The sequence below is a fragment of the Bubalus kerabau genome, chromosome 5, assembly GCF_029407905.1.
Source record: "Bubalus kerabau isolate K-KA32 ecotype Philippines breed swamp buffalo chromosome 5, PCC_UOA_SB_1v2, whole genome shotgun sequence".
Lineage (NCBI taxonomy): Eukaryota > Metazoa > Chordata > Mammalia > Artiodactyla > Bovidae > Bubalus > Bubalus kerabau.
In genome coordinates, this window is record NC_073628.1 from 5,078,457 (window position 1) to 5,093,123 (window position 14,667).

General features: G+C 46.6%; 1 protein-coding gene across 23 annotated transcripts in view; it reads right to left on the minus strand.

Moving 5' to 3' along the window:
* The window catches only part of PPP6R3 (protein phosphatase 6 regulatory subunit 3), a 124,527-nt gene that overhangs the window by 43,782 nt on the left and 66,078 nt on the right, over positions 1-14,667 (minus strand). For all 23 annotated transcript variants that reach the window (XM_055580614.1, XM_055580613.1, XM_055580612.1 and 20 more), the window contains 3 exons: positions 12,898-13,010; positions 10,595-10,708; positions 2,008-2,137 (listed from right to left, as the gene is read on the minus strand). In XM_055580614.1, the coding sequence (XP_055436589.1) occupies positions 2,008-2,137; positions 10,595-10,708; positions 12,898-13,010 (357 nt within the window). The remainder of the gene's footprint in view (positions 1-2,007; positions 2,138-10,594; positions 10,709-12,897; positions 13,011-14,667) is intronic.

Below are 14,667 nucleotides of genomic sequence, written 5' to 3' on the forward strand. Positions count from 1 at the left end.
CAGCAACAAAGACCCGGCACAACCAAAGATAAACAAAAAAATTAAAAACCAGTTCAATAAACAAACAGTGCAGGAGTATGTACTAAGATATGACACTAGTTAAACTAAGCCCGCGAACAACTTGGCCTAAATTCTACACCTGCAGGAAAATCCAAAACTCCTACTGATATCTTTAAGGTATGATGAAATAAATATAAGAGAAAAAAAAATAGGTAATTTCCCTAGACTACATATTTTGTAAGAAATCAAGTATCATCCTGCCTTCAATATTCTAAACAAGCAGAAAACTTGTCAAGTCCATGAAGAAAAAGTGCAATATTTCAAACCTGACCAGAAACCGGAGAAACTGAGAAAAGTGACAAGTGGTTTTGGAACACAGTCCTCGACCTCTGCCAGATCTGGGGTAAAAATGCAGACTCAGTAGCTGCCTCTGGGTCACAACCTAGAAACAGGATCAACCTCAAACCTGCTTTCATCCATAAACGGGAGTTTGTATTCTTTGAAATCACAGAAGACAGACCCAGAACATTTCAGAACTTTAGAAGTTTGGCAGGAGACCCGCAACAAAGTGAAAAGGGTATCCTTCTCCATGTCCCGGTTCAACAGGGCTTCCCAGCAGCCACCCCCCACCCTCTGCAGTACATGCTAATGAACACAGATCTACTCACATACTGCACTGTGCAGTAAAGCCCGTCAGAGGCTGAACTCACTGCCCCCAGCGGGGAAACAGAAGTCCAAACAAAACACTGTCTTACTTTGGAATCAGGCCCAAGAAGAGCACCAGAGTGAGAACCCACATGAGATGCTTCTCTGTCCACTGAGAAAGGAGACGGTGACACCTGAGACACCGGTCAGGGGCGCCCGGCCACACCTCCTCTTCTCTCAGGTCCCCCCCTCCTCCGACTTTCACTTCTTTCCTCCTGAACAAATGCTGCTTCTTCCCTGACTCTCTTGCCCTTCTCCCCAGGCCTGGCATGAAGGACGCCACCGGCCAACATCAGTAGGCGCACTTTCCACAGCGGGCCCTGAGCACTCTGGCCTGTGCCCCAGACCACTGCCTGCTCGCTGGTCATTTGACGAGACAATCCAGAATCTGAACCAGACTCCAAGCACAATGGACATAAATTATTCTCTGCTCCCCCTCCACAAACTGGAAACACCTAAAGCAGAAGGGAGACACTACTACACTCTGTCCCCAGGAACTCACTCCGCAGAGGCCACAGAGGTGCACTGTGTATAGCCTGAGACACCGGGTGCAATGATGCGCACAGAAGGAAAAACCAAAGTGTAAGAACCAGCGTGGGCGGCAGAACTGTCAAGGGTCTGTCTTCCACCCCAGAGACACCACAAGGGAGAGCCTCGTCCCCTAACCTCAGTCTGCAGCAATCCAAGGGGTAGCCGTGACAAAAGACACCGCTATGGACCATGGACACCCTGCTTTTGTAGGTCTTCACTGTCTGCGTTTTCAGTGGCTGCCTGAATAAACAGTCGTTTCTGGATTAGCACAAGGACGCCCCTGACAGAAAAACGAACGCTCCAAGTCACAGTCAGCCCACCACTTCCTAAATGGCAATCTGTCCGTCAGGCAGTTACACTGCTCCAACTCTGAGTAAGGCAACCCGACTTCCAAGATGAGTGTCTTAAAGATTAATGTGTACCTCAAAGGTGTGAAAATGACATGCTATGAGAAGAAAACTATTTTACTTGCATGTAAATACACAGAATTTATAGGAAAAAAAAAAGAACAAAAAGCTGAGTTTTCTAAGCAGTTAAGTATCTTACTTAATTTGCTTAATTCTATTCCATTCATCAATTTAGACACTATATACAGATAAAAGCCAATTTAAAAACTAGTTCAAAAGCAATGAAAACAACGGCACTTCTAACATACTCTGCACAAGGCGGGCGGGCCACAGCCAGCTCTTTCACTCAGAAGGTTCACCCACCTTCTCACAGCTGAAATCAGACTACAGAACTGTTCAACGATGCGTCAGAGAGCTGCCTTACCTTGGGGGGCTCAAGCAGGAGCTCGTGAAAAGATCCAAGTCTTCCTCGAATGGCTTCTAGAACACTCTTATTGACCGAACAAGCTGAATGACTCATGCCTGGTGGGCAGATCTCTATATGGCCTTCAAATCTTGAAACAAAGTAAGTTAATTTTATTATTTCAGAACAAACCATTCAAGGTGCTCTGTAACAGCTATGGTAGTGGCTGAGTCACATGGTCATGCCTGACTCTTGCAACCTCATGGACTATAGTCCAACAGGCTCCTCTATCCATGGGATTTTCCAAGCAAGAGTACTAGAGTGGGTTGTCATTTCCTCCTCCAGGGGATCTTCCTGACCCAGGGCTCGAATCAGTGTCCCCCACATTGGCAGGCAGGTTCTTTACCAACTAAGCCACCAGGGAAACCCCTATCAGAGTACAGGGATATTCAAAACAACTGTGGAATATATGTAATTATATCAAAATTTCTGGAAGGATAGGAAGAGGGTATAATAAAACCTTGATGGGGATCAGCTGACATGACCAGAAATCCAACATATGCTGTCAGGGGAGAAATTATATGCCATTTCCTCCCATTTCCTCTGAACTTTCTAGCTCCTTGCACCTACTGTACTAACACCATGTCTCTAACCAGAAAATGTGGAAAGCAACCAGAGATCCCAGAACTACGGTGCATACCATTCTTGCCTACCACTGGATGACGTAAACAGGCCTGGGATTTCCCTGGTGCTCCAGTGGTTAAGAATCGGCCTGCCAATGCAGGGGACACTGGTTCGATCCCTGGTCCAGGAAGATCCCACATGCTGTGGGGCAACTAAGCTCATGGGCCACAACTACCAAACCTGGGCACCCTAGAGGCTGTCTTCCACATGCAGCACTGAAGACCCAGGGCAGCCAAAATATATAGGCCTGCATCTGTTCTACGGATTCTCTCAACTAGTCCATCAACATCACTTCTTCTTTCAGTTCAGTTCAGTTCAGTCGCTCAGTCATGTCCGACTCTTTGCGACCCCATGAATCACAGCACGCCAGGCCTCCCTGTCCATCAACATTCCCGGAGATCACTCAGACTCACGTCCATCGAGTCAGTGATGCCATCCAGCCATCTCATCCTCTGTCGTCCCCTTCTCCTCCTGCCCCCAACCCCTCCCAGCGTCAGAGTCTTTTCCAATGAGTCAACTCTTCACATGAGGTGGCCAAAGTACTGGAGTTTCAGCTTTAGCATCATTCCTTCCAAAGAAATCCCAGGGCTGATCTCCTTCAGAATGGACTGGTTGGATCTCCTTGCTTCTTCTTTAAAAGGCGCATATTAATGTTCTGTATAAAGCTCTATCTATAGTCATTGTAAGTGGCTTGGAGCTTCCCTGGTGGCTCAGACGGTAAAGCGTCTGCCTACAATGCAGGAGACCAGGGTTCAATCCCTGGATGGGGAAGATCCCCTGGAGAAGGAAATGGCAACCCACTCCAGTATTCTTGCCTGGGAAATCCCATGGATGGAGGAGCCTGGCAGACTACAATCCATGGGGTTGCAAAGAGTCGGACACGACTGGGCAACTTCACTTTCTCTCACTTATAGTTATTATAAACCATTTCTCTTAGGAAAACAATTACAAAATTGCTTTCATAAAATCAGTGTTAGGAAGCACGGGGATTCTCAAAGTTGGGGGACAGAAGGGAGGGGTGTAAAAATGTGGGTGCACAGTTCAGATTAAAAGACAAACCCGGGAGCGGTGTGTCCGTGCAAACTCGCTCCCAACAGCACAGCTGCTGCAGCAAGGCGTGGCCCTTGGCTCGCCAGCTATTTGTCCTGATACGGAAAGAACGGCCCCCCCAGGACTGCCGGGGGCCACGCTGCCATCGAGGGCCGAGAGCAGAGCCCAGCACAGCTGACACCTGGAGGGGGACCATTACGACAGCCATCTGCAAACATTTCACACGTGCAAGTGATTTCCAAGAGCTACACGTAACAGCGTTCAGAAATGCAATTATAGAAAGGGCGCGTGGGCAGGGGAAAGGACTTCTGCTTTGATTATGGTGCTTTTTACTGTGTAAGGGTTTTAATAATTTATGTGGCCAGATATAGCATTCTTCACTACAGTTTCTGTCCAGGAAGCCAGACTTTGAAACTTCTTTACAGTGTCATAATCCTATGAGCTTCTGCATGCTTTTCCTCTAGTATTTTTCATTTATCTGGAATTTATTTTTATGCAAAGCAAGCATAGACACTGTACTTCTTCCCCAAGTGGCAAGTCGCTTTCTAAGCCACATTTACGACCTGCTTTTTTCCACTCATGTGAAAATACCATACAAAAACTTATACTCAAAATCCTTACTCATTCACGTAAGTTTCATTTGTTCATCTGATAAACACTGGTGGTGGTTCAGAGGCGAAGTTGTATCTGCCTCTTGCAACCCTATGGTCTGTAGCCTGGCAGGTTCCTCTGTCCACGGGATTTTCCAGGCAGGTATACTAGAATAGGTTGCCATTCCCTTCTACAGGATCTTCCCAACCCAGGGACAGAACCCCAGTCTCCTGCACTGCTGCCATATTCTTTTACCAACTGCGCTGTTCATCTAGTGAATACTTGGTGAGCAGAAACTCACCTACCTGCCTTGACACAGGTACAACAGTCAGCATCCACAGTGTTTCTCACATTTTAGTTCTGTCAAATGTGTGTAAAGATCCACCAAATCCAAAACAAAACTCACACTGGCATTCCAAGCAGAGGTCTGTTAAACGTGGAAGTCAGGCTCGGAAAGGCACAGGCCGCGGTGGCTGCTGGGGCGCCGGCAGGCAGCACCCTCTCCCCGCTGAACCTAGTGCCCAGACACGCAGCAGCTCCCTCACACTCACCACCAAAGTGAAGACACTCTGCCTGCGCACAGCTTTGGGCGATTGTGAGTAAAGCGCGCACTCCCTCACTTCTAAGTTTGCATGATACAATTTTCACTTCTCGTGGGTAAATACCTAAGAGTGCTGGACAACAAAGGTCTGTTATTGAAGGTGGCCACGTGACTCTCCATCCCAGGTGGGCCGTGCGAGGCTTCCCTGTCTCCAGCACTGGCCTTTTGTCTCTGCCTTTTTGGTTTAGCTACGCCTAGTGGGCTGAATGCTGCCCTTCCTAGTCCCCAGTCCGGACGCCTAGGTTTCCTTCCTGCCCCACGACCAACAGCGTGAGGCCGAAAGGAATTGGTGAGGGGGATCTTCTCGCCACGGCCCCCGATTTTAGGGGCTATGATTTTAGCCTCTGCCATTAAGGATGACGGCGCTCAAGGGTTTTCTGTTTCTTCTCAGTTCCCAAGTTCCTCTGTATTCCTTATTTGCAGACGTTTTATCATAAAAGGTTTCAATGAAATGGTCACACGGTTTTACTTCTTTAGTTTGTTGATACAAGTTACACTGATTTTTATAAAAACTATTTTTATACAGTGGTTTTCCGTTCAGAGAAGAACGGAGGGGAAGGTAGAGACTGACCATCTGCCCCCTGCCTCCCCTACCAGAGCATCTACTGCAGCCCACGAGCCTGCGCTGACCCATCGCCATCACCCAGAGCCCAGTGCGCTTCACAGAGCACACCGGATGCTGTACATTTTATGGGTCTGGACAAATACAGGCATGTATGGGGCACTAAGATACTACACGGAGAATCTTCACGGCCCTAAAGGTCCTGAGCTCCACCTATTCACCTCGCCCCCAGCACCACCCTCGGTCATCTGTGATCTTTTTACTGTCTCCACAGTAAAATGAGACATTTCCCAGAAGGTTATGTAGCCTTTTCAGGTTGACTTCTTTCCCTTCTTTTTCACTTGCATTCAAGGTTCCTCCATGTCTTTTCATGGCTGGAGGGCACCTTCTTTTTAGGGCTGAATAATATTCCACCGTATGGATGAACTAGTCTGTTTATCCACTCACTCCCTGAAGACATCTTAGCTGCTTCCACGTTGTGGCAAGGGTGGATAAAGCTGCTCAGCAACCACGTGTAGGTTTTTGTGTGAACATACGTTTTCTACTCCTTTGGATAAATACCAAGGAACATAACTGCTGGGGCTGTATGGTGAGAGCGTGTCTGGTTTTGTAAGCAATTGCTGGACTGCCTTTCAAAGTGGCTGCAGCATTCTGCGTTTCCACCAGCAAGGAATGAGAGCTCCTGCTGTTCTGCGGGCCTGCCAGCACCTGGCGATGTCAGTCAGGTCCAGTTAATTGCTAGCATTGTGCTTCTTACTGATTTCTGTCTAAATGTTGTCTGTTTCTGAGAATAGTTTAGACTTACAGAAAAACTGCAAAAGTACTAGAGTCCCCATATGACCTATACTCAATTTCCCCCATCATTATCTTACATTTATCAAAATTAATTCACCAATACTCACACGTGAAATCCACACTTCACTCAGGTTTCCGTGTTTTTACCTCAAGCTGCGTCTCTGTCTGGAGTCCACCCAGGACCCCTCACTGTGTTTACTGTCAGGGCTCCTCTGTCCTTCGCCTCCTCTTGGCTCTGACAGTTACTCGAACTTTCCCAGCCAGGTACTCTGCAGAGTGTCCCTCAGCTGGGACCTGGTCTTGTACTTTTCTCACAATCGTGGGTTTTTGAGAGGAAGACCACATGAGTAAAACGCCATTTTCATTACACACCATCAATGCACCTTAACAATGGCTGTTAACTTGGAGTGTCTGGCTGAGGAAGTGCTGGTTGTAGCTGTCCTTCCACAGTGTACTTTCTAGAAGGAAGTCTGAGGTGCCAGCTACAAGAGTGGAGCGTTTTGCTCTTCCTCCTGGAGATGGAATTATGAACTCCTTGGAATTCTGCCACATGGGAGAGCTGTCTCTTCTTGCCCATTATGCATCCCATCGTTTGTCTGTGTCAGTATGAATTCATGGCTAAGCTATCTTATGCAGCCACTTTGTGCTACAACACAACGCCGCTCTACTCCACCGTGCAGGCACTGGCCGTCCCAGCTTTGGCCACAGGCGCTCTTTCAGCTGCCTCCTCTGCCCTGCTCACACACCCTTTTTTTCTCCTTGCTCTTTTTTTTGGTCTTCTTGCACATGGGTTCTTGGTTCCCTGACCAGGGATCAAACCTGTGTCCCCCGTATTGGAAGCACGGAGTCTTAACCATTGGACCTCCAGGGAAATCCCTGTGGGTCTTCCTTGTTGAACACGTCCTTAGTCTCTACACTACACGATGCTCCACACTCACGCACGTATGTCTTACCCCAGTGGTAGAACGAGCCATTTCTCCAGAGCCCCGATTCCTTTACTGGAGGGCGGGGTTAGAAACCAAGGCCTGGGCACAGGTGCCCCTGCTTCTGGTGGTGCGGCATGGCTTCTGGGCCTCAGAAAGCAACTGTCGTCTGGGTCTGACTCTCCGTATTTCACTGTAGGTAATTTCTAACGTCCTATGCTGATTCTTTCCTCAACTATGTCGAAGTTCACAAATGAGCCCAAAGATTTTTTTCATTTGATTTTTCATTTCTAGCATTTCCAGATGATCTTCCATAGCTCTGCTAAAATTCTCCATCTGTTCACATATTGCTGCTCACTCTTCCCACAAGTCTTTAACATATCAATCACAATTTTTTTTTTTTTAATTCCCTACCAGACAGTTCCAACACTTTTGACTCTAGTTCTATTGACTGCTTTTTCTCTTGAGAGAGTGTCAGCTTCTTTTTATTTGGCTTCTTCATCTCGCAATTTTTTGGTTGAAACGTGGACATGCTGTGTAAGACAACAGAAACTGATATAACTAGTACTTGTCTGCAGCGGACACACCTCTTTTACCCTAAGTCTTTAGTGTGAAGTTTGGGGATCAATTTACAGTCAGCAGAGGGGCTAGGTTCGGGCTCTGCTGTTGCTGTGACTGTTTTTTCTCAGCGCACCAAGACTCAAACTTGTCTCAAGTTACTCTGTATTTATAGTCACGGCTGGACTGCCAGTCAACATCTGCTCTGCCCTCAGCTGAAGTTCCTCCTTCAAGCTCGCTCCCGTGCTGGTGCTGACTCCCTGCCCCTGGCCGCAGCCTCCCCTCCATCAGCACCCGGCTATACCCACTCCAGCATGGTGGCCTGGGCCGGGGGAGGTGTGGAAGGAATGGCTCTGTTGTTCTGGCTCAGCCTCAGGCACCAGAAATGCCCCTGGGCCTCAGGGATGGGCCATCTCGGTAACCCCACCCTTACTTTAGGGACAGGGGCTCTCTAACAGCCTGGGTCCTGAATGTGTCCCTGCTTGTCCTGAGGGATAGAGGTTCTTTCCTGGTCCCTTCCCCCCACTGCCAATGGTCCTCATGCATGCTAAGTCGCTTCAGTCATGTCCAACTCTTTGTGGGCCCATAGACTGTAGCCTGCCAAGCTCCTCTGTCCATGGGATTCTCCAGCAAGAATACCAGAGTGGGTGTGCATGCCCTCCTCCAGGGAATCTTCCCCACCCAGGGATCAACCCACGTTTCTTATGTCTTCTGCAGTGGCAAGCAGGCTCTTCACCACTAGTGCCCCTGTAAGCCCCCACCTGTGTCTTCAGGGTTACGGGGTTTGCAGCCCTTTCCCCAGTGGCTTAACAGTCGGCGGCCAGCATGTCCTGAGCAGGGCTAACAAGTGAACGCAAAGTCCCATGTCTACAGTTCTCAGGGCACTCTTGCTCTCCCTGCACCTGGGCACTTCCGGCATTAAGTAACCTACTACCACTCTATGTTTATTAGAAAACACATCGGAACCATCACCTTTTAAACTGAAAAATGGAACTATATGAAAATACCTCAGTTCCTCAGTAGAAGATAAGAGTTACACTGTGCACTAACTTACCCCTTCTCTCCATATTTCTTGAGTTTTATTAAAATAATATGGAATTTACTGTTTTTTCAACATTTGACTTATTCAATTCATTCCTAATAGTCACATGAATTTTCACATCCCTGTTACATTTATCATTACTTTCACCCATATATTTCTTTATCTTAAGTTCTTTATTCTACCTTACTTTTCTGTTTGACTTTGATAAAGTTCATCTTCAAGTAACTGCCCCCAGGAACAGATGGAACACTGAGGTCTCATATGACTGAAAATGCCTCATGGCCTCACACAGTAATCAAAGTATTTCAGGGTCACAATCCTGCCCTCTGTCTTTTGGTGCTTATGCAACATTACAAATGAGATGTCTGGCAATCTGATCTGCTTTGCAGTTAACCCATTTTTTTCTTGTCCAAATAGTTTTAAGATTTACCCTTTATTCTAGGGACTCAGAAATCTCCTAAGGATAAGGCTAACATCTTAGCCACCCACCACCCCTCTGTCCGCCCCTCTTTAAAGTTAATCCTGCTTAGTGCCTGATCAACCTCTGTCGTCTGGGGGTAAGTTCCTTCTGATCAGAAATTTCTTCTGTCACTTCTTTTATTGTTGTATCATTTCTGTTCTCAAGCCGAAGTCATCAACATAAATCTCAAAGCACCAGCTCATGTGCTTTTAAAGCATTTTAAGAGATGATGCAACTGCCTTACACCAGGAGTAGCAAGATAACATTCCTGTACCACCTGATTAATACCGTAAGTTACTGGTTACATTATTTAAAATAGGATTTAACAGGGAAGACACAGGATAAGTCAGAACTGCAGATACAATCCCAAAATCACAATCCACTTGAAGCACAGCTGCCACACTGACACCCCATGATCAGCCAGCAGAGATGAAAAAGGCAGGAACAGAGGTGGAGGCTTTGGGAAGCAGGGACTGATAAGGCTGTGTTTACTGTTTTGCTAGAAGCCAAACGACACCATTAAAACTACATCCAGAAGCCCTGGACCGCTGGGCTCTCTGGCGCTGACAGCACACCTGGCTGCGCCCTCGCTTCACGCCACTGCTTCACAGGACGGACCCAATGGTGGAGAGGAGATACAACCCTAATCTCCAACCCACAGGCTCCTGGAACACGAACATATGCACACCTCTTCAAATTCTCATTCTCCAGGAAACAATTTGGAAAATTCTGACAATAAGTAAATCAGCTTTAGGTATAAAACTGTAAAGAATATGACAAATATTAAATGACTTGTCCAGAGGCACACAAATAGGAAAAACAGACTATCTTTCTCATTCTTAAACACACCACCGAATTTTCCTTAAGGCCTCAAGCCACCTGTCCATCCATTTTTAAACAGCCTAATGAACTGCAGTACCTCACGTGTGAAGCCTCAAGTTAGCGCAGAGAGGACAGAAGAGCCCTGAATCGCCACTTGGAGGAGAACTGCACACCAACCAGGAAGAGCTATTTTCAACTTTCACAAACAAGAAATAAGCTTCTCCTGAATGTGAGCCGTTCTGCATGGGTTTGACTTATTATAGTAGTATTTTGGTAATGACTACAAAAACTCAAATAACAAGAATCCAAATGTTGCCAATAGTGTTCACTAAAGCATATTTTTCAACTACATCTATGTACTGCATTCATATAAAACTATTTATACAGTAGAAAAATAGTCAACAAATGAAATTCAAGGGCATGATACTGTGATAATAAACCACTAACTTAATTCTTAGTTTTTAAAAACTCTAAAAGGAAAACCAAATGACTCATTTCGTGAAACAGAAGGAAAACTTACGTTGGTCGCCGTGTCTCAAGTAAAGTCAACAATATCTGGATTGCACTGACTATGGCCGATTCATTTTTCTCCGTGTGGAAAATATTTGATAGAAGCTGCTCTATAATTTCTTGCCTAGGGAAACAAATCAACAGTCAAGCACTAACTGTAATGTTATTTAACACTAACAACTTCGGAAGAAAAGGTCACAGTAATACAAGTACTATATAAGAATGTATATAATTCTTATTAACTTAATTAACCAAGATCTAAAACAGGTACAAGACAGCACCAATTGCTGCATTTTGCCCTAAAATTAAAACTTGGTAAATAAATCCAAATAACTTGGCAGAAGTGAAATGGATCTGACTGAACTCTGCACATGAAGTATTCTCCACAAGCTCTCCCAGGACACTCTCCTGTGCATGTAAACAGGTCACAACCGCAGTAAAACACCAGGGTGACCTGTCAGGTGAACGTATACACATGTTCTCAAGGAAAACCTGCTTCCCGGGCTCTCAGTAATTTTTAGCACCCATGCGGATTAAGAAGCGGAATCTCCCTTGCACTGTGACCGACAGCTGGCTGCTCTGTCGCTCGCCTGACACACACACCAGTCTCCCACAGTACAGTGGGCTCAACGGACACCAGCACCAGCTCCTCCGCCAGGTCAGGATGGCAAGCAGGGAATACACTCTTCCTCTCTGGGGGAAGCAAACAAAACTGGCATCTAACCTAACTTCAGAGGATCCCCTTGCAGGAAGCAGTCTTCCAGTACTCCCAGCCAGCACGCCAACTGCTTGTAAGACCTCTCAACAGTACTGTAATGTCACTCAACACACAGCAGTCTACAGAATAAATATTAAACCTGGAATTGAGCTCTGAAAAACTGGCTGCTTTTCTTTTTACAGTAAACCCATATATTCTTCAAACAGCAGCCTCACCCCAGAGAGAGGTACCGAGCACCACCTGTGGCCACGGAACACTCAGAAGATAACCAGTCCGAACTGACCTGAGTGTAAAGTACATGCTGGACTTCCCAAACTTTGTTCACAGAACTGAATGTAGAATATCTCATTAATAATTTTAAATAAACACATGTTGAAATATTTTGTATCTATAAATAATACAGTAATATATACTTATATATTTTTGTATAAATTATAAATATATATGCAGCTATTCTAAAATATATAAAAATTAATTTCACCTATTTTTTACTTTAATATGGCTACTAGAAAAATTTTAATTACATGTGACTTTTATTGTATTTTTATTAGACAATGCAATCATGTACCATATGAGATTACTGACAGCCCACATTTTTTAACCTACTCGAATGGCCGTTTCACATGGTTCAACCTCATAATTACTAGTACTGCATGGAGTACATAAGTCACAATTACAAGGATAACTAACACGGGGCAGCTAAGATGACATTTTACTCAGAAGCTGACTTCTTAAGTTTTGCTACTCGAGAGAACTAGTGAAAAGGGCCTTCCCAGCCAAAAGATGGAAATGAGCCTCAATACATAGGAAGACTTAAAAAAGTATCAACAAAGTCACTAAAAAGAACAGCAGCAGCAGTAAGCTGAAGCTAAACTGTCCGTCACATGTAACAATGCTAACTATTCACTGTCTTTCCCAACTGTTCATCCAAAGTGGGGAGATGCCTTATTTTTATTAAAACCACTTTTAGTTTTATGGATTCAGGTTGAATGCACGCACAATGCATTCATTGATGGCAAATACTCTCCCTGAGAACGTGTGGCTCTAGATACACCAGTATGGTGGGCTGGCCACTCACAGACTTCACAGTCGACCACCACCCCTAAGTGGTCTTCCACCTAAACACAAGCTTTCTGTTCACTGCAAATTGCTTAGAAACAAGGGCAAAAGCAATACAAAGAAACAAAACACACGGATGCATAACCCTTCGTATCAGGTCTGGTCAGGGGACCCCTGAACAGCTGCCAAGGCAGAGTGAATCCCAGGAAGAGCTTCTGATCAAATGTGTTTGCACTTAACTCTCTTCCCTCAAAGACCATGGAGGCCAGGACTGTGGTTACAATATCACTGTCCCATCTCACAACCCTACACAGAAATGGCTCTTATTTATTAACACATTCTTACCCTGTAGGTCTCCAAAGGGCATCATGAGGGGCTGAGATCAGATGAGCAGGTTCTCCTGCCTGCTCGCCCGCCCACAGGTACTTTCCAGGGACCCAATCCCCACATGAGGAACACTTACCAAAGAGTGACAAGGGTAACGTATCACAGGGCACCAACGAGAAAAGGCAACCAGAACAGAGACGCAAACATACTTCTCTAGAGTGGCAAGCAGGGGGTCTGGCTCTGCACTGCTCTGGACCTGTAGCATCTGGTCTCTGCTCAGGCGGACAATCTCACAAAGTGACTGTGCTGCGTTTGAGTGCCGCTAGAGGAAAGAAGCACAGTGTCAACTACAGAACACACCGGAAGTCAAACCTATAATAAAGAGTTAGTGAAGAAACTGCTTAAGTAACACAAATTAACACTGGCCATAAGCTACAGTAAATAAGAAATAACGTATGTAAAGTATTGGGCATTTTACCCTCTTGGGCTAATGAGCTTTGTTAACAATACTGCCAACAAAATACAACTGCTGTGTGCAGAGAAATGTGACTAAAGTTCTGGCAAGTAAAGTTTCTACAATTAAACTTGAATAAAAATGTATGTCCTCAATTGATATAGTTTTAGCAGCACAGAAAGATGAACCCACTTCCGTGACTTACAAAAAAAACAAAATGCAGCTTTCTGGAATATACTAGTGAGTAAGAAACCCTACACCTTCTTCCCATGCTAGTGTGCGATGCTACAGCGTGCTCTCAGATGCTGGTGCCAGGCACGTGGCACTGAGCGCCGCCCACCCAGCGAGCGCAGAGCACAGGTGACAGCACCTGGATACCAAACCCCACAGTTTGGAATCAGGCGTCAAAAACCTCCTCAATAAACATAAACTGGTCAGTACAGTGTAGCATGCAGCTTCTCCCTTAATACCCAACAGAAATGTCAACAGGACTGTCCAAAAAAACAAAATACACTTTCTTGCAAGTCAAGTAGAGAAGGTGCTGATGCCTCAAACACTTTGTCCTCTGCAAAAGGACTTGCCCCAGAAGTGGGCCTCTCCTTCGCCAAGCCTTCAGACAGCGACCGTGTCCAGTTGAGCAAGAGCCTAGTAAGGACAAGCTGCATCCCCGCCCTGGGAACAGGCCAGGCCCGTCCCTGCCCTCCCTTACGGCGCACAGGAAATGTGCTCTGGAAATAAATCATCAACCCCCCACCTCCCCTCCCCCAGCCACAGCAGGAGGGCCAAGGCCCCTCCAAAGCTACGGCCCCGAGACGGTCCACACGGGCGTGTCCTGGGTGCCAGCAGGAACAGCACTTACCACAGGGGCAACGAGTGAGCTGTCGGAGGAGAGCCACAGCCCCTGCATGGCTAGCTCTTTGCTTTTTTTTTTTCCTGAAAGGGACAGTGGGATGGAGAGCCTGCTTTTGATGAATTCCAGGTACCAAAAGGTTTTGAATGGACTGGAGTAGAAGGGAAGTCTCCCCTTCGTAGGGGAGAACACCCTCCAGCCACATGCTTCTTCCCCGGCACTGTTTTTCTACAGCGCTCACTCTCCAACTGACCCACAAGCCAGAGCGTCAGAGGAGGGCGCCCGTGCGCAAGACACACCCAGCATGCTCTCTGAACCAACTCCTCTGTAGGTACTACACCGAAACACGTGGAATGATAACTTCTCTAGGCAGACATGGCCACATGCTGGCCACTTCACAGGGCTCAGAGCCGCACAGCAGCCGGGTGACTGTCTCCCCTACAGAGGCACCGCTGGTGACTCCCCCCAGCCCACCCTACACAGCTCCCCGAGCAAACTCCAGAGCAGCTCTGACGCTGCCGCCCAGTCCACCTTCAGCACCCAGGACAAAGACCAAACCGGCCAGGGCACAGAAGCCTGAGTGCCCAAGAGCCCAGAACTCTGGGATGCACTGGGGACCCGGAGCTGCTGTATGTCTGGAGGCTTTCGCCAGAATGGAAAACACAAGTGCAGACA